This window comes from Paroedura picta, chromosome 11, assembly GCF_049243985.1.
Source record: "Paroedura picta isolate Pp20150507F chromosome 11, Ppicta_v3.0, whole genome shotgun sequence".
Classification (NCBI taxonomy): domain Eukaryota; kingdom Metazoa; phylum Chordata; class Lepidosauria; order Squamata; family Gekkonidae; genus Paroedura; species Paroedura picta.
Genome location: NC_135379.1, coordinates 58,461,696 through 58,486,433, shown reverse-complemented (window position 1 = coordinate 58,486,433; position 24,738 = coordinate 58,461,696). Strand labels below are relative to the sequence as shown.

Below are 24,738 nucleotides of genomic sequence, written 5' to 3'. Positions count from 1 at the left end.
ATTACAGAAGGATCCTTTTTTACCAGATGGTTCATTCTAAATGTTTGAAGCCTGTTAACATAATTTCCTGATTATCTTAAGATGCTTTTTCTATTTGATAAGGCAGCTCAAGAAATAACAGAAATGGTAACAAAGTTCCTTCATGATCCTATGATTATTTGATCTGACAAGTGTAAGATAGCGATACGATTTTATCTCAGAATTCTGTAGCACTGTCGTTGATTGTATATTATGTTATTGTTCTTTTTAAAAAATGCCAATAAAGGCTACTTGACTTTAATTGCAGGGGATTCCCACCTGGGGACTGGCATCCCTAATCCTAAAGAGGAAAATCCATTTCTGTATGTACTTAAACACATGGGCATACGGTGACTGTTTAAGTCAGTGGTGCACCACAAAACTTTCTGCTACATTCTGGCTCCAAAACAAAACAGGGGCTACGATTTGAAAGGCATCCGCCTCTGTCTGCTTTTCTAACAGGAAGAAGTGGAAAAGAAGAAAGAGGAGGAAGAAGAGGAAGAGAAAGAGTAGGAGGAACATAATATGGTAGGTGGTGGACTGACACATAGGCCTTCCAGTGGCTATCAACTCTACTTCTTAAGTGGAACTTCTGGCTCCAGAACCAGTATACTTCTGCATACAAACACACAATGGGTGATGGAGCATCTGCATGCACAAGGTTCCAGATTCAGCCACCCCTCCCCCTTCCCCAGCACCTTTGGTTTAAAGTAGCGATCCCCAACCTGTGGGCCGCGGACCACATGTGGTCCGTCGACTAATTGGAGGTGGGCTGCAAAGGACGCCTTCTCTCCCCCCCCCCCGGCCCTTTACTTCATCCCCCCCGGCCCTTTACAACACACTTCGGGTGTCCTTGTCTCCCATCACTCCCAGATGGGACTATCTCGTTGCAGAGAAACAAGCTCAGGGTTCCCATTGATTTGTCATTGTCATGAGTTAAAATTTCCATGAAAATAAAATGCTCCTTATGTTCATTGTTGTCGTGTGTCTGTATCTTATTTTGAAGGGATGTTTAAACATTACCATAGCGATCAGAGAGCGTTAGGGCAGTGGTTGAGAGTAGAGGAGTAAACTACCCCCCCCACCGGGCCTCAGTAAAATTGTCAAGCATTGAGTGGCCCCCAGTGATAAAAAGGTTGGGGACCACTAGTTTAAAGGATTCGATAGTAGAGGATATAAAAGGCCTCCCTCTGGAAGCATGGAGAGCCATTGCTGATCAAAGTAGACAGCTTCATGTGTTTTATCATAAACTTGGCAGTACAAATACACCACCATTACTGCTGATGTTTGAAAGCATGCAATTGAGAGTAAGAACATAAGAGAAGCCATATTGGATAAGGCCAATGGCTCATCCAGTCCACACTCTGTGTCACAGTAGTGGGGCCAGAACTGCAGAAACCTCACAGTGTAGCTCCCCAAGACCTAAGAATACAGAACATCACTGCCCCCAGATAATGTTCCATCTGTACCTATCTATATGACAGCACAGTGTGCATTCGTGATTTTTAAAATATTCTATTTAAAAAAACAGAGCAAAAACACCCAGATAAATAAAGGAAATGCACCCAAAGGAAATGGACCCATAAACTGGAAGTTCTAGAAATCCACCCTTTCGCATCCTGATGGTGAGAAAGAATTGAGACATCCAGATAAAGTTAGTTCATGCACTAACACAGGAAGCATGCCAAAAATCCACTAGAAAAGTTCATAGTTGACCTGTTCGTGCACACACACACACACACACACACACACACACACACACAACAAAGTGTTTCTTACCTCCTCTTTTGTTTAGCTTTGCATACCCCGGCGCATAGCTGTTCGACAGAAAGGAGGAGCTGCTGAAGGAGGAGTGGCCGAGGTTGGAGACTAATGGTTCGTCACATTTTTCTGAAAGACAAGGAAGAGCAAAGATATTTTAGAGACTGGGGTCACCTTGGAGGTCAGCATTAGAATGGGCCTTACCCAAGCCACCTGCATTTTTTTCAAAAAAAAAGCCGCAAAGGTACTGCATTTGTGCTTGAACATTTAACTTCATATCCAGTAATGGGATCCATATCACAGTTGATGGGAATAACAAAGCAGAACAAAATCCAGTGTCCCTTAGGAAGATGTTAAAACGTCCATAAGGAGATTGGTCTGAATCAGTTTCTCTGCAGAGAAATGTCCTCACGTCTGCCATGAAACGTTGTTGCAGAACATCTGGGAAATGATCTATCGTCTCACGGTTGATGGGAGGCATGGGTCAAGTCTGCTATGCTTCACTGCCGGCTGTACTTGAACTGAGAGCACACTCTATGAGACAGCTGATGCTCTCCGGCATCTGCCTACTGAAGGAGAAGACTGAACGAAGCATGCAAGGCAATTTTGGAGGACTCCTGTCTGCTACTGAAGGATCCTTGGAGAGGCTTCCAAGAACCACCCAGTTCCCCACAACACAGTCTGGGAGGAAATCCTGTTTTGGGAGTATCTCTGTCCCTTGGCTTCACTTGTTCTTTGTGTAACCTGTCACCAGCATGGGGAAAGTGAGGAAACTGGGAAGGAGGGGAAGGATAACTGTATTTAGGGAGCCTGTCCTCTTTTCATTTGATAAATCTACAATTTCTCCTTCGGTCTGCTACCCAAGAGTCATAACGCAGGGATTCCGGGATGTACTAACACAGAGGTAGTCAAACTGCGGCCCTCCAGATGTCCATGGACTACAATTCCCAGAAGCCCCTGCCAGCATTCGCTGGCAGGGGCTTCTGGGAATTGTAGTCCATGGACATCTGGAGGGCCGCAGTTTGACTACCCCTGTACTAACATATCCATAATCAACATCCGGTAAATATCTGGGCATCCCGAGACTACTTCACACCGAGTTTTTCAAATGTGATGACGTAAAGTGCAGATAGTGACCGATAGTGACTGATAGTGACCCTGTAGAGCAGCCTTTCTCAGCTTCTATACCATTGAGAACCCCCTGAAATATTCCCGTGACTTCAAGAAATTGTGTGATCATGCCGAATACGGTTGAGAAGCCGAGTTGTGTATACACCCAACTAGGGCCCCTCCCCTTTCCCACCTCCTCCAGGCCCATCATTGGCCAAGGGGGGAGGTCAATATGAACATATATGGTCCTATCACTTGATAAATGTTTAAGAATTTAAAAAAATATATAAAAAATAATTAACTCCCACCCATTTGTGAAAGCCTTCCAGGGATGACAAGGAACCTCAGGGTTTCATGAAACACTGGCTGAGAAAGCCTGCCAGAGAGGCAAGAGACATTCAGAGGTGGTTTGCCATGGCCTCCCTCTGCATCTTCTATGGAGGTCTCCTATCTGAATACTAGCCAGGCCTGACCCTGCTTTGCTTCCATGTAGATCACCCTGAGCCACAAGGAGAGGCTGGTATATAAATACAAGAAAGAAAGAAATATGATGAGATTGAGTTCGCCTGGGCCTCACAGAGAGAAGAGATTAAAAAATGACCTGCTTTTCACTACCCCAAGGAGTCCCAAAGCAGTTTACAAATACTTTCCCCTTCCTCTCCCCCACAGCAGATACCCTGTGAGGTAGGTAGGGTGGAGAGAGCTCTAAAAGTATCTTTCTCTGTGTTTGTGTGTCTGAGACAGAACCAATGTCTCAGGAATATACAGTGACAAAAGGAGTGTGTTTTCTGTTCATCCAAATAGGCTTCTTAGAGCTCCTGCAGTGTTTTCATCTTTCTGGGATAGTCATGGATTGAGCATGCAATAGCTCTTTTTTGAGTAGCTCCCAGCCTTCACATGCTCCCTTCCAGCATTCTCGTCCATGGTATGACATGATGAGTGTCAAACCCATGGACGAGAATGCTGGAAGGGAATTGAGCATGTGAAGGGTGGGAGCTACTCAAAAAAGAGCTATCCCAGAAAAACAAAAACACTGCAAGAACTCTAAAAAGCCTATTTGGACAGAAAACTTCAAGAGGAACTAAGAAAGAAAAGGGAAATGTTCAGGAAATGGAGGGAAGGACAGAGCTCTAAAGAAGAGTAACTACAGGTTACTAGGCACTGTAGATCAATCATCAGAAAGGCCAAAGCTGAGCTAAGATTGGCCAGGGAAGCCCATTGTAACAACAAAAGATTTTTCAGTTATGCGAGGAGCAAACGTAAAGTAAAAGAGACAATAGGCCCACTGTTGGGTGCGGATGGACAAACTCTAACGGAGGATGCAGAGAAAGCAGAAAGGCTCAGCGCCTATTTTACATCTGTTTTTGCCCCATAGGTCAAAGGGATTAGGCACATCTAGAGATGGCAGTAGCCAAGGGATAGTGTCTGGGTGGCAGGTTGACATGGACAGAGAGGTTGTCGAAAGGCATTTAGCTGCACTGGATGAGTTCAGGTCCCTTGGGCCGGATGAAATGCATCCAAGAGTGCTCAAAGAACTTTCTGGAGAACTTGCAGAACCTTTGTCCATCATCTTCAGGACCTCTTTAAGGACTGGAGATGTCCCGGAGGACTGGAAGGGAGCAAATGTTATTCCGATCTTCAAAAAAGGGAGGAAGGATGACCCGGGAAACTACAGACCAGTGAGTATGACCACTGTTGTGTGGAAGATATTGGAGCAGATATTAAAGGGAGTGATCTGCAAACATCTGGAGGACAATTTGGTGATCCAAGGAAGTCAGCATGGATTTGTCTCCAACAGGTCCTGTCAGACCAACCTGGTTTCCTTTTTTGACCAAGTAACAGGTTTGCTGCATTGTGGAAATTCGGTTGATGTTGTTTACTTGGATTTTAGTAAAGCTTTTAATAAGGTTCCCCATGATGTTTAATAAGGTCCCCATGATTGAAGGACTGCAATCTGGATTTTCAGATAGTTAGGTGGATAGAGAATTGGTTAGAGAATCACACTCAAAGAGTTGTTGTCAATGGTGTTTCATCAGACTGGAGGGAGGTGAGTAGCGGGGTACCTCAGGGCTCAGGGCTTGGTCTGGTACTTTTAAACATATTTATTAATGATCTAGATGAGGGGGTGGAGGGGCTACCCATCAAGTTTGCAGATAACACCAAATTGGGAGGACTGGCAAATACTCCAGAAGATAGAGACGGAGTTCAACAAGATCTGAACAAAATGGGAAAATGGGCAAATGAGAACAAGATGCAATTTAATAAAGATAAGTGTAAAGTTCTGCATCTGGGTCCGAAAAATGAAAAGCATGCCTACTGGATGGGGGATACGCTTCTAGGTAGCACTGTGTGTGAACGAGACCTTGGGGTACTTGTGGATTGTAAGCTAAACATGAGCAGGCAGTGTGATGCAGCGGTAAAAAAGGCAAATGCCATTTTGGGCTGAATCAACAGGGGCATCACATCAAAATCACAAGATGTCATAGTCCCATTGTACTGGTCAGACCACACCTGGAATACTGTGTGCAGTTCTGGAGGCCTCACTTCAAGAAGGACATAAATAAAATTGAAAAGGTACAGAGGAGAGTGACGAAGATGATCTGGGGCCAAGGGACCAAGCCCTATGAAGATAGGTTGAGGGACTTGGGAATGTTCAGCCTGGAGAAAAGGAGGTTGAGAGGGGACATGATAGCCCTCTTTAAGTATTTGAAAGGTTGTCACTTGGAGGAGGGCAAGATGCTGTTTCAGTTAGCTGCAGAGGAAAGGACGCGCAGTAATGGGTTTAAATGGGTACAACGATATAGGCTAGATTTCAGGGGAAAAATTTTCACAGTCAGAGTAGTTCAGCAGTGGAATAGGCTGCCTAAGGAGGTGGTGAGCTCCCCCTCACTGGCAGTCTTCAAGCAAAGGTTGGATACACACTTTTCTTGGATGCTTTAGGATGCTTTGGGCTGATCCTGCGTTGAGCAGGGGGTTGGACTAGATGGCCTGTATGGCCCCTTCCAACTCTATGATTCTGTGATTCTTTGATTCTCATCAAAATTTACTTCAGTCTGTAAGTGTGAGATTGATTTTATATTTGTTTTGTTACTATGACTTCACCATGGTACCATAGAAAATAAACTTTATAAAATTGTCATAAAACATAATAAAGCACAAAAAGAACTATGCCCAGGAAACTCATGGCCTAGCTGATTGGCCCTTTGAGGCGTCACTCGGCCAGCAGGACCTAACAGGTGGGGCGTGCCTACCTCTGCCTGCCTCCACCTCTATTTCAAGTAATGACTAACCACCTAAATTTAAAAACCTCCTGATCTTAACTGATGCCTTTAAACCAAACTTACCCGTTTACTCTGACTGAGATTCTGTGAAGTTGAAAGACTTCCGATTTAATTCTCATATTCAAAAAAGAATATTGGTTTAAATCAATATTGTTTTAAATGACCCCAGCCCCGTATTGATCTTACAACATATAAGGAACAAAAGGGCCGTTCTTGAAATTATCCATAGTTTTCAGACGAAGATCATTTAGGGCATCCTCAGAAGACCTTAATCCTGCCCTGGAGAGCCATGCTACTCTCTGGGGATGCAGAGGTAGATCAACCAACAGCAGCATACAGATAACCTCCTAGTTTAGAGCAACTGCTAACAGGCCAGAACCATGTCAGGGTGGAAGTGTGAGACCACCCATCAGGCCACAATCAACAATCACAACACAGTCAGAGGGCCACCACGGTCAGAGTTTAAATTTTCCCTTAAACATTCAGATTTATTCCCCTCACAGTCCCTTTAGCATCTGATGAAGTAGATAATAAGTTATGGAAATTTAAAAATTAAACAAAAAACAAAAAACACTACAGCCTGTATTTTCCTAATATTTCATATTGAGAAAACCTCTGCTTCAAATGTCCTTTCCTCCTAGAAATCAAATAGGGGAGCATGACTCCTCTGTGCTCTGCAGGGGGTGATCACTGCCTTTGCCACTCACAATCCTCCCAATATGCAGGCTTGCTATTTTGTGCAAACACAGGAAATCACATATTCTATCCGTGAACATACATGTCTGTTACGCATGAATGGAACACTGGGAGCCAGGTTGGTGTAGTGGTTAAGTGGAGCGGCTTCTAATCTGGGAAGCCGGGTTTGATTCCCCGCTCCTCCACATTCAGCCAGCTAGGTCACTTTGGGCTCATCACAGCCATGATAGTGCTACTCTCACAGAACATGAACCCACCTAACTCAAAGGGTGCCTGTTATGGGGAGAGGAAGGAAAGGTGATTGTAAGCCACTTTAAAAGTCCTTCTGGTAGAGAAAAACAGCATATAAGAACCAACTCTTCTTCAGTAATACAAAAGGAGTCTCAAAGTGGTTTACATTCACCTTCCCTTCCTCTCCCCACAACAGATAGCCTGTAGTGTAGGTGAGGCTGAGACAGCCCTGCTATTACTGAAGAAGAAGAGTTGGTTCTTATATGCCGCTTTTCTCTTCCCGAAAGATTCTCAAAGGGGTTTACATTCACCTTCCCTTTCCTCTCCCCACAACAGACACTCAGTGAGGGAGGTGAGGCTGAGAGAGCCCTGATATCACTGCTCGGTCAGAACAGCTTTATCAGTGCTGTGGCAAGCTCAAGATCACCCCACTGGCTGCATGTGGAGGAGCAGGGAATCAAGCATGGCTTGCCATATTATAAGTCCACGCTCCTAACCCCTACACCAAGCTGGCTCTCATATACTCCTGTTACCTATGGTGGAGCATCAATATAAAACAACCAGACGTGTCTAAGTTTTACATGCTCAAACCAAAATGGCCATGACTTGCCCACTGAAGCTTAAACCAAGAAAATAACACATTTGCACTCCATTAATCAGTGCAGTACTGACATTTCGGAGGCACAATTTGCCTTTCTGGTAATTTCCATAATCCTTTTAAGCATTTTATATCCATTGGACTCAGTAGAGAAAAGATTAAGTCAGTGTTATTGAGGAAAGAGAAAGAGAAGGTGTTTTTTTTTGTTTTTTTTTTTAAGCCATGGCTTGCTGGATGAAGGAGAATATCTAGAATTAATATTGTACTTTACACCAGGCAAAACTTTAAGGAAAAAAAAACCCAAGAAATTCTTACACTTCTGCTTCTCAACTGCTTGCAATTAACATGTAATCTTTTCAGATAGATTTTTCTTCTTTTTCCCCCCCTCCTGCATTCATTATTCTTCTCCCCCTAAGGCACTTCCTTATCAACAAAGGAGAAACTAACTGTTCCAATATGTTTTGTTTAATCTTTTTAATATATGCACAGGAGTGCAGGCTCGGTTGTACATGAAAATAATTCCGCATTCATACAGGCAGAGAAATTTCCTCGTGGGAACAGCTCCACCACTAGAAGACTCATCTTTGGAGCATGGTTAAAAGACAATTATTTGTGGAGCCATTAAAGCTACGTTTTGAATACTACAGTCCTTCAAAACCTGAGGTTTTTTTCTAGGGGTTGCAAGCTTTTGACATCAGAGATACAAGGACCACAGACAAGGTCAAGGGGCATATCCACAGCAAAGAGAGAGCTTGTTGGGTCTATATTGACTGAGGGTTGTATAGAGGGTGGCAGGATACAGAGAGCCAATTTCTTGTGATCATGACGAATGAATTAGTGTGGCCAGACCACCACAACCCCCAAGATGGAGGGGAGGTCCCTTTCCTCCAGGTCCTACCACCTTGTTGCTGATCAGTTGGGAGGCAGAGTGGACTCCCCCCCCCCCCAAATAGCAAGATCCAGCTGATGTTAAAGCCATGTCCCTTCTGATGTGAGCCAGAAGTGATGTCATCATATCAGCAATGTTGGGGCAAAACTCTGGTATTTGGGGAGAAACTTTATCTGGGACACTTAGCTGCTGATGTAGCCCATGGAGAACGAAGAGGCCTGAGCCAAAAGAAAACCAGAAAGATTGCAACATGGAATGTATGTGGAATGTCACAAGAAAAATTGGATATTGTGAAATCAGAAATGACCCGACTCAATATCTGTCTGCTTGGCGTCAGTGAATTACACTGGACAGACAATGGCCACTTTCCATCTGAATATTTCACAGTCTACTATTCTGGTCATGACAGTATCAGAAGAAATGGTGTGGCCGTTATTGCGGATAAGATGACAGCTCGTGAAGTGGAAAGTTACACAGCAGTAAATGACCAAATTATGTCCATCTGAATTCAGGGAAAGCCAATGAACACACCTATTGTATAAGTGTATGCAGCAACCACGGCCGCTGATGAAAATGAAATTGAAGATTTCTCTGTGAAAGTTCACGAAACAATTAAACGGGTGCCTCAAAATATACATTATTGGGGATTTCCATGCCAAAGTTGGAAATCACCAAGAACTGGACATCTGTGGTAGGTTTGGACTAGGTGAGCAAAATGAGGCTGGTGACAGACTTGTCTAGTGCTGTCAAGAAAACAAATTGACTAACACCGTCTATGAAAAACTGAAACGCCATTTATACACCTGGATATCTCCAGATGGCATATACCGCAATCAGATCGATTTTATCCTTTGTAGTCAGAGATGGCAGAGCTAGGTTCTAGCAGTAAAAACATTTCCTGGAGCAGATTGTGGCTCTGATCATGAACTGGTGGCCAAGTGGAAAATCAGATTATGTAATATCAAGAAAAATGTACCTCCAAAGAAGTTTGAGGTCACCAAGATTCCGCCAACATATGCCATAGAAATGAAGAACAAATTTGAACTGTTTGATCCTACTGACAAAGCTACCTGAGGAATTGTGGCAAGAATTTCAGTCTAATGTCATAGAAGCTGCTTTAGAACATATACCATACAAAAAGCTGGAAAGAAGATGCAAATGGTTAATATCTGACACCATCAAAACTGCTGAAAAACGAAGAGCAGCAAATGCTTCTGGCAAGAAAGATGAATCCAGAAGGCTAAATGCAGAAGCACCAAAGTCATGATTGACAATGAGAACATTGAATGTATTGATGATTTCATCTTTCTTGGCTCTATGATCACTTGAAGTAGTGGATGCAGCCGTGAAATTGAACGGTGAATAACACTGGGCCAGAACGCAATGTTAAGCATGAAGCAAATATGGAAAAATAAAGGTATCAGCCTTAATACAAAATGCCAGCTAGACACCACCATTGTCTTCCCCATAACAAGCTATGGATGCGAAAGCTGGACCCTGAAGAAAGGAGGAGAATAGATGCTTTTGAATTATGGTGTTGGAGACGAACGCTGCGAATACCATGGAGCCAAAGTTACCAACAAGACAGTTTTAGAGAGAAGCAAACCAACTATGTCATTAGAAGGCAAGATATTACGGCTAAGGCTCACTTACTTTGGACACATCATGCGATCAAACTCGTTAGAAAAATCATTAATGCTCGGCATGATCAGAGGCGAAAGGAAACGTGGTCGCCGAAGGATCCGCTGGCTCGACACGATCAAAGCCGATATAGGGATGACCATGAACCAACTAAAAGAAGCAGTCATTCGCAGAGACATCATCCATGGTAGAAGCCAAAGGTATTGCCCACTTACCAGACTGTTGCCCTGATGTCATCACTTCCAGGTCACATTGGAAGTGATGTGGACACCCTGCAGCTTCATCTGGATCTCTCTCCAACTCCCAGTAAGCCCCCCCTAACCCCCATCAGGAGAGACCTGGCAACTCTAGTCTATGCCTTAAAAAACAAACAAAAAACCCTCTGTTTACATTTTGTTCAGCAATTTAGGGGTTTTAGCTTCAATAATTGTTTAGATAAGCCTTTCTCAACTTTTTTACTGTTGAGAAACTCCTGAAGCATTCTTCAGACTTTGAGAAACCCTAGAAGGGGCATGATGGTGCCGAAGATAGTTGGGAAGCATAACCGTGGACACGAAGGTTGTGCGAGGCAGCCGCCCGTAGCAGCTAACGCTGTGCCATGGGTGATGGTGGGGAGGCGCCCGCATGCTGGTTGACACACATATGCAGGCACAGAGCTCTGCGCTTGAATGTGTGCATCAACTGGCACGCCAGAACCCACACCTCCCCCCTCCCGGCGGCACGGTGCTGGCTGCTATGGATGGGAATGGCTGCTTCGGCAGCCGAATCACACAACCCTAGTGTACACACCCACCCCAACCCCCTCCCCTTCCTACTCCTCCAGGCCCATCAATGGCCATTTTGGTAGGAGAGGGTGGATTGACATGACCATATATTGTCATACCATCGAATTCTGCAAGACCTGCAAAATGGAGCTCTTCCAGCAAGCCTTCGATTGAGACAGATGAACCAACTCCACTGACCAGAGCCAGAGGTCCCCCCCCCTCAAGCTGCAGGTGAAGAACTGAACGATGGTGCAGCCAATAAGAGCACAGTTGTTGAGCATGAGATCATAATGCCCTACTGTTAAATGTTAAGGATTCCATTATTATAAGTTATATTATACCATTAGAAATTGTTGTATGTTGGAAACTGTTATGCATTCAAAATCATGTTTCTTGTATTGTATCTCTATCTTTAATGAAAACTGCCCTGAGCTGAAAGGGGAGGGCGGCATATGAATGAATGATCAGATGGATGGATGGATGGATGGATATATACACATTAAGTAACCCACCCATTTGGGAATTCCTTCCAGGGCTATCAAGGAACCCCCGGATTTCACAAAACCGTGGTTGAGAATGCCTGGTTTAGAGATGACCTTGTATTGTATGCATGCCACATGATTCTGTACCAATATTGTACGAGAGGAGCTATGATGCCTGTAGAATCAGGTGAATTCTGGGAACTATAGGAGTATGGTTGCCATCTCTGGGTCAGGATACTCCTGGATATTTGTAGGTGGAGCCTGGAGATGACAGGGTTTGCAGAGTGGAAGGATTTCAGTAAGGTCCACCTTCCAAAGAAGATTGATTTTTTGCCTCCCTGCTTTTTAGTGCCTGAAGGACTTTCAATGCAGCATACCCTTCCTCTCCCTACAACAGACACCCCATGAGGAAGAAGGTGAGAGAGCTCTGAGAGAACTGTGACTGGCCCAAGGTCACACAGCTGGCTGCATGTGGAGGAGGAATAGGGAATCAAATCTGGTTTTCCAGATTAGAAGAAGAGTGTGTTTTTATATGCCACTTTTCTCTGCACGAAGGAGTCTCAAAATGGCTTACATTTGCTTTCCCTTTCCTCTCCCCACAACAGACATCCTGTGAGGGAGGTGAGGTTGAGAGAACCCTAAGATCACTGAAGAAGAAAAGTTGGTTCTCACATGCCACTTTTCTCTACCCGAAGGAGTCTCATAGTGATTTATAATCTCCTTCCTATTCCTCTCCCCACAACAGACACCCTGTGAGGGAGGTGAGGCTGAGAGAGCCCTGATATCACTGCCCGGTCATAACAGCTTTATCAGTGCTGTGGCAAACCCAAGGTCACCCAGTTGGTTGCATGTGGGGGAACTGGGAATAAAACCTGGCTCGCCAGATTAAAAGTCCGCACACCTAACTGCTATAGCAAGTTGGCTCTCTTACAGGCTGTCTTTATTGCCATCTGGAGATCAACTGGAGTCTCAAACTTGAAAGACAGGCAGGCAGGAAAGCAACAGATAGCAGCAGGAAGTATAGTGCTCATGTAAAAGACTGAGACAGCACAGCATGGAAACCGGAAGGAAGACTAAGGCTAAGCACTAGCTCAGGCCAGGGATCATGTAACTGTGTTTCCGTAGGCGTGGTCTGACATCTGTGGCTGTGTTCTAGGTGCCACTTCCCTAAAGGGGGCATTCAAGAAGATTAGGCTTCTGCTTCATAGACAGTTGTACAGGACAGAAAACTTTTACAGACCCTTTCTATAGAGTTTGGTCTGGTAATTTGCTTCTGGAATCATTGGGTTGACAATCTGTTCCTTTCAATAGAGAAAATCTCTCTCTCTCTCTCTCTCTCTCTCTCTCTCTCTCTCTCTCTCAATCAATCAATCAATCAATCAATCAATCAATCAATCAATCAATCAATCATTTTTTGAATGCTTATTGCTTGTCTACTGACAAACACACAAGAGCCTCTTGTGGCACAGAGTGGTAAGGCAGCTGTCAGAAAGCTTTGCCCATGAGGCTGGGAGTTCAATCCCAGCAGCTGGCTCAAGGTTGACTCAGCCTTCCATCCTTCTGAGGTTGGTAAAATGAGTACCCAGCTTGCTGGGGGGTAAATGGTAATGACTGGGGAAGGCACTGGCAAACCACCCCGTATTTAGTCTGCCATGTAAACGCTAAAGGGCATCACCCCAAGGGTCAGACATGACCCGGTGCTTGCAGGGGATACCTTTACCTTACTGACAAACACACACGCAGCATTTTTCTAGCAAGGATTTTGATTTGCCTGTCTTCGGTACTTTCAATTTTTTCTTGAACATTAATCAAAGGAGTCTCCTTTGATGGTTATGTGTCTGTGAAATGGATCACTTTTTAAAAAAAGACATTAACACAATGATGTTCCTCGTGCCAGATTTGATAGAGATCACCGAATGAAATGGAATGCTATCAAGCCTTTTGCAGAAGCCTGCTGGAATTGGAAATTGGGGATAAAAAATGAGGTAAAGCAAAAATATTACCATTCCTACTTTATTGTTTGATGGGGGTATGTTTAGATGGATCTGGGCATGAAGAATATCCATCTGTGGAATGACAGCTTCAAATGTTATTAGGAGAGTATAAATAGAAGAGCAGGTTTCAAAGACATGGTGTGAATAACCCATGGCCTAAATACAACAGAAAGAACAGTTCTGAATTTCTTGCCCAGCCTTAAAACAAAGCCAAATGGTAGGTAATTTTTAGTGCAGTACCGCCTTATTGTTGGGGTATAAGATTCTGAGACCCCCAGGGGAAGTTTGACTTACAAATGTTTATATTCCCCCCCCCCCCAAAAAAAATCTTGATGGTCTTTATAGAACTATCACATATCTGGATTCAGTAAGCAACTCAAATTTACTGGACAGCATCAAATCCTGTTGATGCTGTATATACCAGACCCTCAGTTTTAGATTCTGCTTGTTTCATATCTATAATTAGAAAAGTGCTAGGAGAAAAGCCCAATCTCACTCATTTAGTCTTGAGAATGGTAATCCTTTAAGCAGAAAGGAATTTTGAGCAACCAGAGGAAAGAGACCTCTTTTGAGAATTTATATTAAGCCATTGGAGAATAGATTCATTCATTACTTTGATTTATATCCCGCCACCCTCCATGGAGTCAAAGTGGGTTGCACAAAAACAGATTAAAACCCCAATAAAACCAATCACAATCTCTTAATACCATTAAAACTCAGAAAAAGGCAGCATAACCCCATTCCTCCTCCCGTCTACAGTCAATCATCACAGGTATAAGTTCGCAGAATGGTGTAGCATTGGATGGAGAAGGGCCCCCAGTTGTTTCTGAAACCCGGCCTCAACCAAAGACCTGGCAGAAGAGCTCCATTTTGCAGTCCCTCAGGGCTCCACCAGGGCCCTCAGCTCTTCTGGGAGCTCATTCCACCAGGCTGGGGCCAGGACCAAAAAAGCCCTGGCCTGGATCAAGGCCAGGCGTGCTTCTGTGGGGCCAGGGATAGCAGCTGTCTCCAAGTGTATTCAAGCATTAGAGACGCAAGGAGGAACCTAGAGAAATTTAGAGTGCAGTTTCTCTAGATGGAACAGACTAGACATTGCCAGGCCCAAATAGATACCATGCAGCATCCTTTCTCAACTTTATTTTTGAGAAACTCCTGAAACATTCTCCAGGCTTTGAGACATTCCAGAAGCTGCATCATGATGCAGAATATGGTTGGGAAGCATAACTGTGTACCCACCCACCTGGGGCCCCTCCTTTTCCCACCCCCTTCAGTCCCATCATTGGTCCTTTTGCGAGGAGTGGGTGGTCATGATCATTAAAAATACATAAATTAATGTAATAATAATAATACTAATAATACTAATAATACTAATAATACTAATAATACTAATACTAATAATAATACTAATACTAATAATAATAATAATAATAATAATAATAATAATAATAATAATAATAATAATAATAATAATAATAATAATAATAATAATAGTCATATCCCCTAATAGATGTTTAACAAATTGAGAGAATATATATTAAAAATTAACTCCCACCCATTTGGGAAACCCTTTCAGGGCTGTCAAGAAATCTCAGGGTTTCCCCAAACCCTGTTTGAAAAACCTGCCACAGAGTAACTGTAACAGATCTGCCCTTGCCACTTTTCCCTGTCTTACTAAATGCACTTTGCCTATTTGCCTTTCAGACCGATATTCATTCTGGATTCTATTTTTGGCAACAAAAACAAAAAAGAAAGAAAATGCTTCCATACTACTGAATATCACACTTTCTATGTAGCCTCCCGCAAGCTTTCTCTGTATAAATTCGGCTCTGAAACCAATCCAGGAGGTGGGAGATAATTAAAATGAGCCGGCTGCTCAAAATAAATCACACAAAACTCTGGTGTGTGTGTGTGTGTGTGGGGGGAGAGACAGGCCCCAACAACATTGGTAACCTTGTTTGAACTGCTCTCTCCTGAAAGCCAGAGATGTTATAAATGCCACAAGGGGGAAATTCCAAGAAATATAGATTCTTTTGGCAGGTTTCACTGGTTTTCTTAAAAAAAAAACAGCAAAAAACTTTACCCCAAATCCAATCTTTTACTTACTATGAGCACAAATCTCCAAGCCTTTCAGTTACACAGATATAGTAGCCCTTCCTATATAAGTCAATGTTCTGTATCCTGTTAATCAATTACAGCAGTGGTCCCCAACCTCCGGTCCGGGGACCAGTGCCGGTCCGTGGATCAGTTGGTACCGGGCCACGGCTCCTCCTTGTCCTCCTCTCCAACTGCTGCCTCAGCGGCTGCCCTGCCACTCTGCTCACCTTTGGTGCTCTCCAGCGGCCACCATGGCTGGGGCTCCCCCTCGGTGTGGCACTGCACAGCTGCTGCTGGCAGGGTCGCCCGCAGGAAAGCAAGTGGAACAGGGTCTCAGGCAGTGGCGGTGACGTCCCTCGGCAAAAGTACCCCCCCCCCCGGGCCTCAGTAAAATTGTCAAGTGTTGACCGGTCCCCAATGATAAAAAGGTTGGGGACCACTGAATTACAGGACATTCTGTCCGGCAAGCATGACTGGGGCTGCAGAAGCATCAATGGGACTCCATCTCATTCATCTCGGTAAGGTGTTAACTTCAAAGACAACTTGGGACCATTTAAATGTTAACATTATGAAGCTACAGCAGTCTTCCTGATTACTCCACCTAATAGGCAACATCTTCCAGGCGGCTGCAGTGGTTCAAGGCAGGTGGAAAATGGGAGGTGATTTTCCACATGAGGAATGGTGTCTTGATAAAACCTCAGGCTACAAAGGGTGGAGAGTCGGATTGTATTCGGGAGACCCAAAATATGACGGAGAAAAACTGCGTCTATATGGTCCACTTCAGAGTTAAGAGCTTCCATCCAGACTGGAATCCCATATAGAGGTTGATTAAGAACCTTCTTCTGGAAGATCTCAACCACGGCTGTCACCAACTGGTTCCTCATTCCGTATCACATATTTTGCTCTACTGTTGGTCGTGTCCTATGCTCAGACACCAATTTTTTAAACGTATTATTGTAAATTCCCTTGGCCTTGTGGATAGAATTTCTCAACATCCATTAGCTGATAAATCTCTGGAACTAACAGAACCAGTAACCAAATGTTTGGGCACTGTGATGCTAAAGGGAAATCGGATTAGCAAAAAATAATTCTAGGCCCTTAGAATTGATGTTGATGTAAATGATTACCATTGAGCATATTATGGAGGAATGTATCTTTTATCCATTATTTTATTCTTGGTTTACATAATTATCATTACTTACCTATGTGTAGACACAACCTTTGATATGTCATCAAAGGTTTTGAATTTGAATTTAAAACCTTGGGCCAACAGAAGTCTTCTTCTGCTGCACAACTTGGGTAACTTCAGACGGACAGCTGGTATTTAAGGGCATTTTTGCAGTCTAGGTATTATTGCTATTCTGCCATGCAATTAAGCAAAGATCTAAGGAACATTCCTCCTGTGTAATAGCCACTTCAATGGTAGGAAGGCTCTTCCTTTTTCAACCTTTTGACTATAGAGGAACCTCTGAAATGTTTTTTTTTTGGCTTCAAGGAAACCCAGAAGCTGGCCACGCCTCCCTGCCAGCCCCCCAGGAAGTGATGTCACCCAGATACTCCCCCTGGATGTGACCGGACCACTTCCATTGGACAGGCTGTTTATATCAGATGTGAAAACTGTAGAATGTAGACCTTGTTTGTGAATGTTTAAACACTCAGGGCCATTCCGCACCGGGATCCATGTAGCAAATTGTTTGCTGAACGAAAAATCGCCATTTTAAATAGTGGAATTCGGCGTAACGCATACCTGCCTTTGTAGTGGAATCCAGTTGCGTTTCTATCGTTTCCCACAGGGTTCCGGTCTCTGCAAAAATCGCTAGCCAGGAAGCGCTATTGCTAAGCTGTGTCCCGCCCCTGGCCGTCAAGCAGCCAATGGGCGGCCGTTATCTTGCTCCCAAACAGCCCCTTTCCCTTTAAGGAGGGTTTAAAAAAAAAAACACACACACACACACGTTGCAATGAATATGCATTGATTCATTGCAACGGAGAGACCCATCCAGCTAGCGGGTGGTGTTTGAGTTACCGTTTCATCGTTGCCATGCTCCCCCCGAGTGAATAAAAAATCCCCCCCCTCACGGGCGCAATTTTCAGCCAAAAACAGTGTGAAAAATAAAGTGAAAATAAACCAGCAAACGGGCCTCTGCGATGCTTGTGCTTGGTGACTTTAAACAGAGGGGCTGCAGCCGGGGAAGCCTCACTGGGTAAACGAAGGCTCGCTGGTGCGTTGATCTCCGCTCACTTGGAGAAAAAAAAATGGCGATCGCTTCACCGGAAGATCAGAGGACAGAACCAGGGGAAGGGACTTTGCAGAAACCGCAACAATGGTAACGCACAGAACTTTCCCACTAGTGTTGCAGATTGGTTGCAGGAGTGTAGCGCTTTCCGGAGGGTGAATCCACTTTTTGGGATTTCCCTGAAAGCGCTACAATGAAGCACTTTTTGCAGATCGGTTTCAGGAGTGTTGCAGATTGTCAACGACGTTGTGCATAATGGCAAAACTGTAGCAATTTCAATTAGTAACCATTGTGCTATTTTGGACGAATGCGGAACGGCCCTCACTTTGTTGGAGGTATCGATAACTGTAAATTTAACTTTGTCGATAATTTACATTTTTATTCCTGTGAGGGGTTATGTGGGCAGAAGCCCAGTGCACTGCTTTACCTGAGGGCCTAGAATGCAGTTAAGATCGCCAAGTCTTTACACCTGGCAGACTCTGATGCCCCCGAGGAAGGGAGCAGAAGCTGAGGCCCATTCCACATACATGGGATAATGTATTTTCAATGTACTAGAAGTAGATTTTCTTGTTTTGCATGGGAAAATCCAGCTGCAAAAGCACACTGAAAGTGTATTACCAAACATGTGCAGAATGGGCCTGAAAGTGATATGGGGGCGGTGGATTTCCCAGACCACAAAGCACTGAGGATGAAGAGAGGGGAAGAAAAGTAGAAGGGGAACAATTTAGCTAAAGCCAATATTAACTGCAATGCAAACAGGGTGTCCAACCAACTGCAGTCTTCTTTGCACTTTGCGTGACCCAGGGAAAGCAAGACATACAAAGCGTCTGTTTGCTTTCAATTTGCAGACTCTTCTGGAGTCTGCTTGCTTTTTTATCTGCTGTTCCAACCCAACCTCCAAGATATACTGTGTTCCTTTATTGAATCCTCCCCCTTTTTTCTCAGGGTTAGAGAGAGAGAGAGAAAGAGAGTTTTCTTGTATGATTGACAGGTTTGCCTGAAGATCTGGATGAGAGATTGCTATAGAGGCCAGTTTTGCATTCAGCTTTGTGAGCCCAACCATGGTTGAATCCACGTTGTAAGTAGGTCTGGAGCCCAGCTGTAATCAGAAGATTAAAGCCTTGCTTATTGATCCTCGGGAATGTCTCCTATCCTGCCCCAAATTGCATAGGAGATAAAGCATTGTTGCTCCCAAGAATTCTGGCTCCTGCTACAGCAGCGCCCGCCGAATGCGGATAAAAGGAAACCACAGCGTTTGCCTATTACAAGCAGAGGCCAAAGAGAAGGAACCCATTAAAAGATAGGGACACATGCCTAGAACTCGGTTGCTTTTGAAATATATTTTATATATCCTCTCTTAAAAAACCAATGCATAAACTATAGTTTAACTCAGTTGTTCCAGGTTGGAAAATAACAAAAAAAATAGAATAAAGTGGTACGGATCTGTTTGGGGATCAGGATCTTCTTCCACGTAGGGTCAGTTGCCAACAGCGTGCCTTTCCGCCAGAGGGAAGCTGGACTGCTTGGTGCTAAACAATGATTTGGATATGGTGGGTGGAATGGGGTAAATTAATTGGGCATTCTTATCCATGGATATGAGCTCTATAGGGAGACGGACAGGGATGTGCTGAGAATTGAGGTGTCTTGTAGCTAAGAGAGGGCATAGAGTCAACGTGATACAGGAGAGGATGCCCAACAAGAAGAAACATTGTTTTTTATAGCCTGCATGTCTCTACCCTAGGATACTCTTCTTAAGGTAAGAAGAGTAAAAGTGGCCTACAGTCACCTTCCCTTCTCTCCCCACAACAGTCATCTTGTGAGGCAGGTTCTGAGAGAACTATGACTGGCTCAGGGTCACTCAGCAGATCTCATTTGTCTCACTGCAGCTTACAATTGCCTATCCTTTTTCTTCTCACTGTTATCCTGGCAAGCGCCCTATAATGGAAGGCAGTCTTCAAAAAGACATCTCCACATGGCTGGCACATATTGGGAACTGTGCGGAATGGTGCACACAGGAACCAGACTGACAGCAGATTGATATGGAAAGTCACTGGATTCATTTCTTGGTCAAAGAGTTCAGGTGGACTCCATCTTGTCTGAGTCTGCCAGAACAGGATGGAAAATTCCTTCCTCCTCCATTTCCTCTAGGCCACTCCAACAGACTAAAGCCTAAATGGACAGTTATGGGAGCCCAATGGGACCATTACTCCTCCCAGCAAGAACCATCAGACTGTCCAGGGAAAGGAGTGGATCCCCCCGAGGGACTAATTGAAATGTCTCTTGTCTCCTGCCCCCGAATTGTCTGATTTGTTCAGTGCCATCTCTGTCTATCAGCATCTCTCCTGCTTAATGCTGTTGTCCATGTTTTTTTTACTTCAGTTCATTGCTCGAAGTGTATAAAGACAAGATGATGGTTTCTGTCAATATGACTTTTCTCAATTGATAATTCATATAAAGTTTCTCATACACTCCAAAAGGAATTTTTCAAAGGACATGAAAAATTTCGCACTACCTCAGGGGAATTGTAGTTCATGGACATGTGGAGGGCCACAGTTTGACTATCCCTTCATCCCTCAGGCTTTTAGCATTAATATCAGGGCTCTTTCAGCCTTACCTTTCTCAAAGTGTTTGTTGTGCAGAGAAGAAAGGGCAGACAATTGTAAGCTGCTTTGGGACTCCTAGTAATGAAAAGTGGGGTATAAAAACTAACTACTACTCCTCCTCCCCTCCCCCTCCCCCTCACTTTTTTCCCATGAGTGATTGGAATTCAGGGCAAAAAGGTATAGTGATGGCCTTAACCATAGAGAGTTTTAAGTGGGATTGGATGGATTCATGGATGAGTCCAGGGCCTCTTCTGCATGATGGATAAGCTGATGAAAACTCACTAAATACATTGTTGTTTTTCTGATCTCTGCACAGAAGAGTGAATTAACTCTGCCATACTGATTTTGCTCTGCACGGTGAACTGCCTCTTTGGTGCTTTAAGCATCTTTTAAGAGTTATTTCTGAAAAAAGCTTTTCACCAATTCATTTCTCTCCTGTCTGGCTCAGGCGCCCTATTAGTCATACAGAGAAGCTCCTTGGTTATGCAGATTAGTCACTGCATTAGAGAACAAAGCATGTCACTGGCAAAACTACAGGGGGCAGGGCAATGAATTGTTCCATGCAGAAAGCATTGCAGCATAGGTTTTCAACAGATTATATTCAATGCAGAACAACGATTGTTGTATAATAAAGTGGTCTAAACTGGTTGTTTTTTAAACTGTTTTATTTGGTTCCATGCAGAATACCTCCAGACATGGCTGCTAGCTCGGGTGACTAAAGGGGGCCTCCTCATTTGGGACCAGCAAACCTCTATATGAAATCCCTATGCCTTGTTTGCTGGCCCTCTGTGGTAACTGATCCGTCCGTATAGGGTTGCTCTGCAGTAAAGCAGCTAGATTTGTCCAGTAGCACCTTAGGGGCCAACAAAAATGGTCAGTAGCACTTTAGGGGCCAACAAAAAAGGTCATGAGGTTTCTAGAATCAAAACTTCCTTTGGGGCTACCTAGCTTGAATCAAGCTGCATAAAATGCAGGGGTGGTTTAAGGATTTGTGGGGCCCATATCTCCAGAGCCAATATCAGAATTCATGGGGCCCTAGAAGAGTACAATTGCAGCAGGAGCAGCCCTCCACAGTAAAAAGGGAGTTCACTCTGTGTGTCTTGAAGGAGGAAAAAGGCTGGGAGGAGACAAGCTATAGACCTGATCCGCGGGGAAAGACACCATAAGGGCCCCCTAGAAGCCTGGGGCCCATAGCATGAGCTACATGTGCTACATGGATAAACTGATCCCCCCTAAGTGGAGTAACCCCTCCGGGGTCTCTGGAGTAACCCCAGGATTTCTAGTAACCCTGGTTGAAATTGACTGCATCGGGGATATGAAATTAAAAATCATCTCTACCAGAAAGTGACATAGGGCACTATTAAGCAGCCTGCTGCAATGACAAGAAACATTTCAGTCATAAGGAATGAAGGAAAAACCCTTCCTCTCTTCTCACATTTTAAAGCAGACCTGCCTTTGATAATAGAAGCGGAATTGCAGATCAATATATGCATTTGCTCCGCATTCCGCTCCAAATGACAAGGACCGCAGCCTTTTGGATTTAAAAGGTTACGGCTTTATTGTTTGATAAGTGGTACCTGCCACTGAAAATTGGTAGCAATCTTAGGAGAGGTTGTCTAATCTAAGCCACTAAGAATGTGTATTTAATCAGAAGCTCTCTTAAGTGGAAGCTATCCAGGAAATGTACACAGACGTGCCTTCTGGAGAGCCATTACCCTTTCTTAGAGAGCACAGAAGATAGTTGGGCAACAAAGAGTTGTTGTCACATCTGATCCTTGCGCAGGGGTTTTAAAGACAGGCGCATGAGTGGGTATTTTATCACAGGTGAGAAGGCACATTGAAGGGCCTTGCTGTGTTTCAAAAGGCAGGATTGGGAGTCCTTAGGAGGACTCAGCTGAGACGAGACAGTGCCGCTAGAAGGAGCTGTTCTCACCCTGGAGGTGACAAGGGAGAAACAGAATCTATCCAGTGGCTTAATAAAGCTGGAAAAGATAAAGAGTCTCTTATGTTATTTATTCAGGCTTCGACTCTGCCAGAACGGTCTCTAGATTTGTTTTCCGTTTTCAATCTTTCGTCAGTGGCAGTGAGTCCGTCCTTGTTAATATTTGAGTATAATTAGGCAAACGCTCCTGTATCATGGAGAGTCAAGGCTGTGAGCTCACCCTGGAGGTGTCAGTTCAGATTTAAAGTTCCGGAGAATTGGCCTGAATCAAAGTGTGGTCCAGGGCTGCTTATTTTATCCTTGTATTGGCAGTCTGTATTTCTACCCTAATGGGTAGTCAAGAGGACTCACAGTTGGAAGGAGAACTCCCATTCTGGGATGGCACTTGGTCCATAAATGACATGCAGGACCCTCAGCAAAAACATCGGAATGTTTTTTCAGCTACTCAAACCTGGATTGAAAAAGTTTGGCACCAGTGCGTTTTCATTTGATGTAGTGGTTAAGAGCAGCCTCTTCTAATCTTCAGAGCTGGGCTTGATTTCCTGCTTTTCCTTGGGCTAGTCACAGTCCTGACAGTGCTGTTCTCACAGAGCATTCCGGTCAGAGCTCTCTCGGCCTCACCTACCTCGCAGGGTGAGGAAGGCAAGGCAATTGTAAGCCACTCTGAGACTCCTTCAGGTAGTGAAAAGCAGTACATAAAACCCAGCTCTTCTTTTCCCCACATCCCCTCTCTTGCCCATCATAGTTTAAAATCAATTCACAAAGAGGAATTTCCAGTTCTGCTCAGGAGAAGGGGGGAGGTTGTGTGACATGTCTCTCCACTGGAGTTCTGCTTCTGTTTCCAGGCTGGTTCTATGTGAACTGGTTCCAGACTCCAAATGCACATGTATTTAGTATACTTTTTGTATTTAGTACTCTTTGGCCAATTGACCATGATTTCTACATCTCCCCCATGCAGTATGATTTTGATATTTCTGCATTAGCCAGAGAAGCTGACACCCCATACAACTCAGCATGGGGGATAGAGTCAAAGGCCTTTTTTAAAGCCCATAACTGCCACATAAAGGTTACCACCTGGTTGATTATTGGGAAGAGCTGCACAGTGACCTAAAACCAATCTGAGAGGGCAGAAAGATTTGGGTGATCTGACAAACAACTTTGTAATTTTGTAAGCAGGCATTGGCTAGCTCCCCGTCTGTAAGATCAGGGTTGCAAATATTTTTCTTATGACTGCCATCATCCCGTATCTGTCAGCTCCACATTTGGCATTACAGCACCTCAGCTCACAAATTATCTCTTTCCCTTTGTTAGTTCAGGACTATCAGGACTGGGTTGGGTGTGGGCAGGTACATGGTTAAGAATGGTGGTTAAGAATAGTTAAGTATGGTGGTTTCTAATCTGAAGAACCAGGTTTGAATCCCCACTCCTCTGCATGCAGCCAGCTGGGTGACCTGGGGCCAGTCCCAGTTCTCTCAGAACTCTCTCAACCTCACCTGCCTCAGAGTGTACCTGTGGTGGGGGGAGGATGGATAGGCAACTGTAAGCCACTTTGAGACTCCTTCAAGTAGTAAAAAGCAAGGTACAAAAAGCCAGCTCTTCTTCTTCTAGTGTTCCAACCATTTGTCTTCCTGCCTGTATCCCTCTGTAAGGCTTAGTCCGTCTTGTTGATGTGGAACATCTGCTGGTGTACTCCCTTAAAGAGCATGTAAACAATTAAGGGCCAGCTCCTATGCCAGCGAAAACAGTCTTTCTGAGACATTGAATGAACAAATATTAGTTGCTACTAGTGTTTTCAGGTTTTTAAAAAACAGTTTTTAAAGGGAAAGGGCCTTTTTGGGAGCATGAACACAACAGTTCATTGGCTGTTCTGTTGGATTGACTGCCAGGGGCAGAAAGAATCGCGGAAAAATATTGCCTCCGGTGAGACCGGAAACCTGTGGGGAATGAATAGACTGCTACTGGGACTTCAATATTCCACTAGAATTGAAGGTGTGCAGAATGATGAAATTCCACTATTAAATATAGCATTTCTGCATACTGCAAACATTTAGCAACATTGGTCATTGTGCGGAATGGCGCCATGAGTTACCTGCCACTGGTATATACAATTCCTTAAAAGAGAGCAACAAAGGGCTCAATGGAAATACTTGTGACTGTGCTGTTGTTTTCGACTGGAAGCAGATTGCTGACCCCTCTGAAAGGAAAGCCAAATTCCTTTGCCTTCCCAGGGCAAGCACCCCTCAACGTTCTTGGAAGAAAGTTCGGCCCTGAACCCAGACCAGTCCTGGCTTCCTACCTGGCCATGGGGTGGAGACTGCCTTGGTCACCTTGACAGATGATATCCGGCACCAGCTGGATCGAGGTGGTTCAACCATTCTCGTGCTTTTAGATCTGTCGGCC

The 24,738-nt window shown here is 44.3% G+C and overlaps 1 protein-coding gene across 2 annotated transcripts in view; it reads right to left on the bottom strand.

Moving 5' to 3' along the window:
* Positions 1-24,738, bottom strand: part of CNTNAP2 (contactin associated protein 2) — a 1,139,689-nt gene that overhangs the window by 762,595 nt on the left and 352,356 nt on the right. For both annotated transcript variants that reach the window (XM_077304685.1, XM_077304684.1), the window contains exon 2: positions 1,798-1,908. In XM_077304685.1, the coding sequence (XP_077160800.1) occupies positions 1,798-1,908 (111 nt within the window). The remainder of the gene's footprint in view (positions 1-1,797; positions 1,909-24,738) is intronic.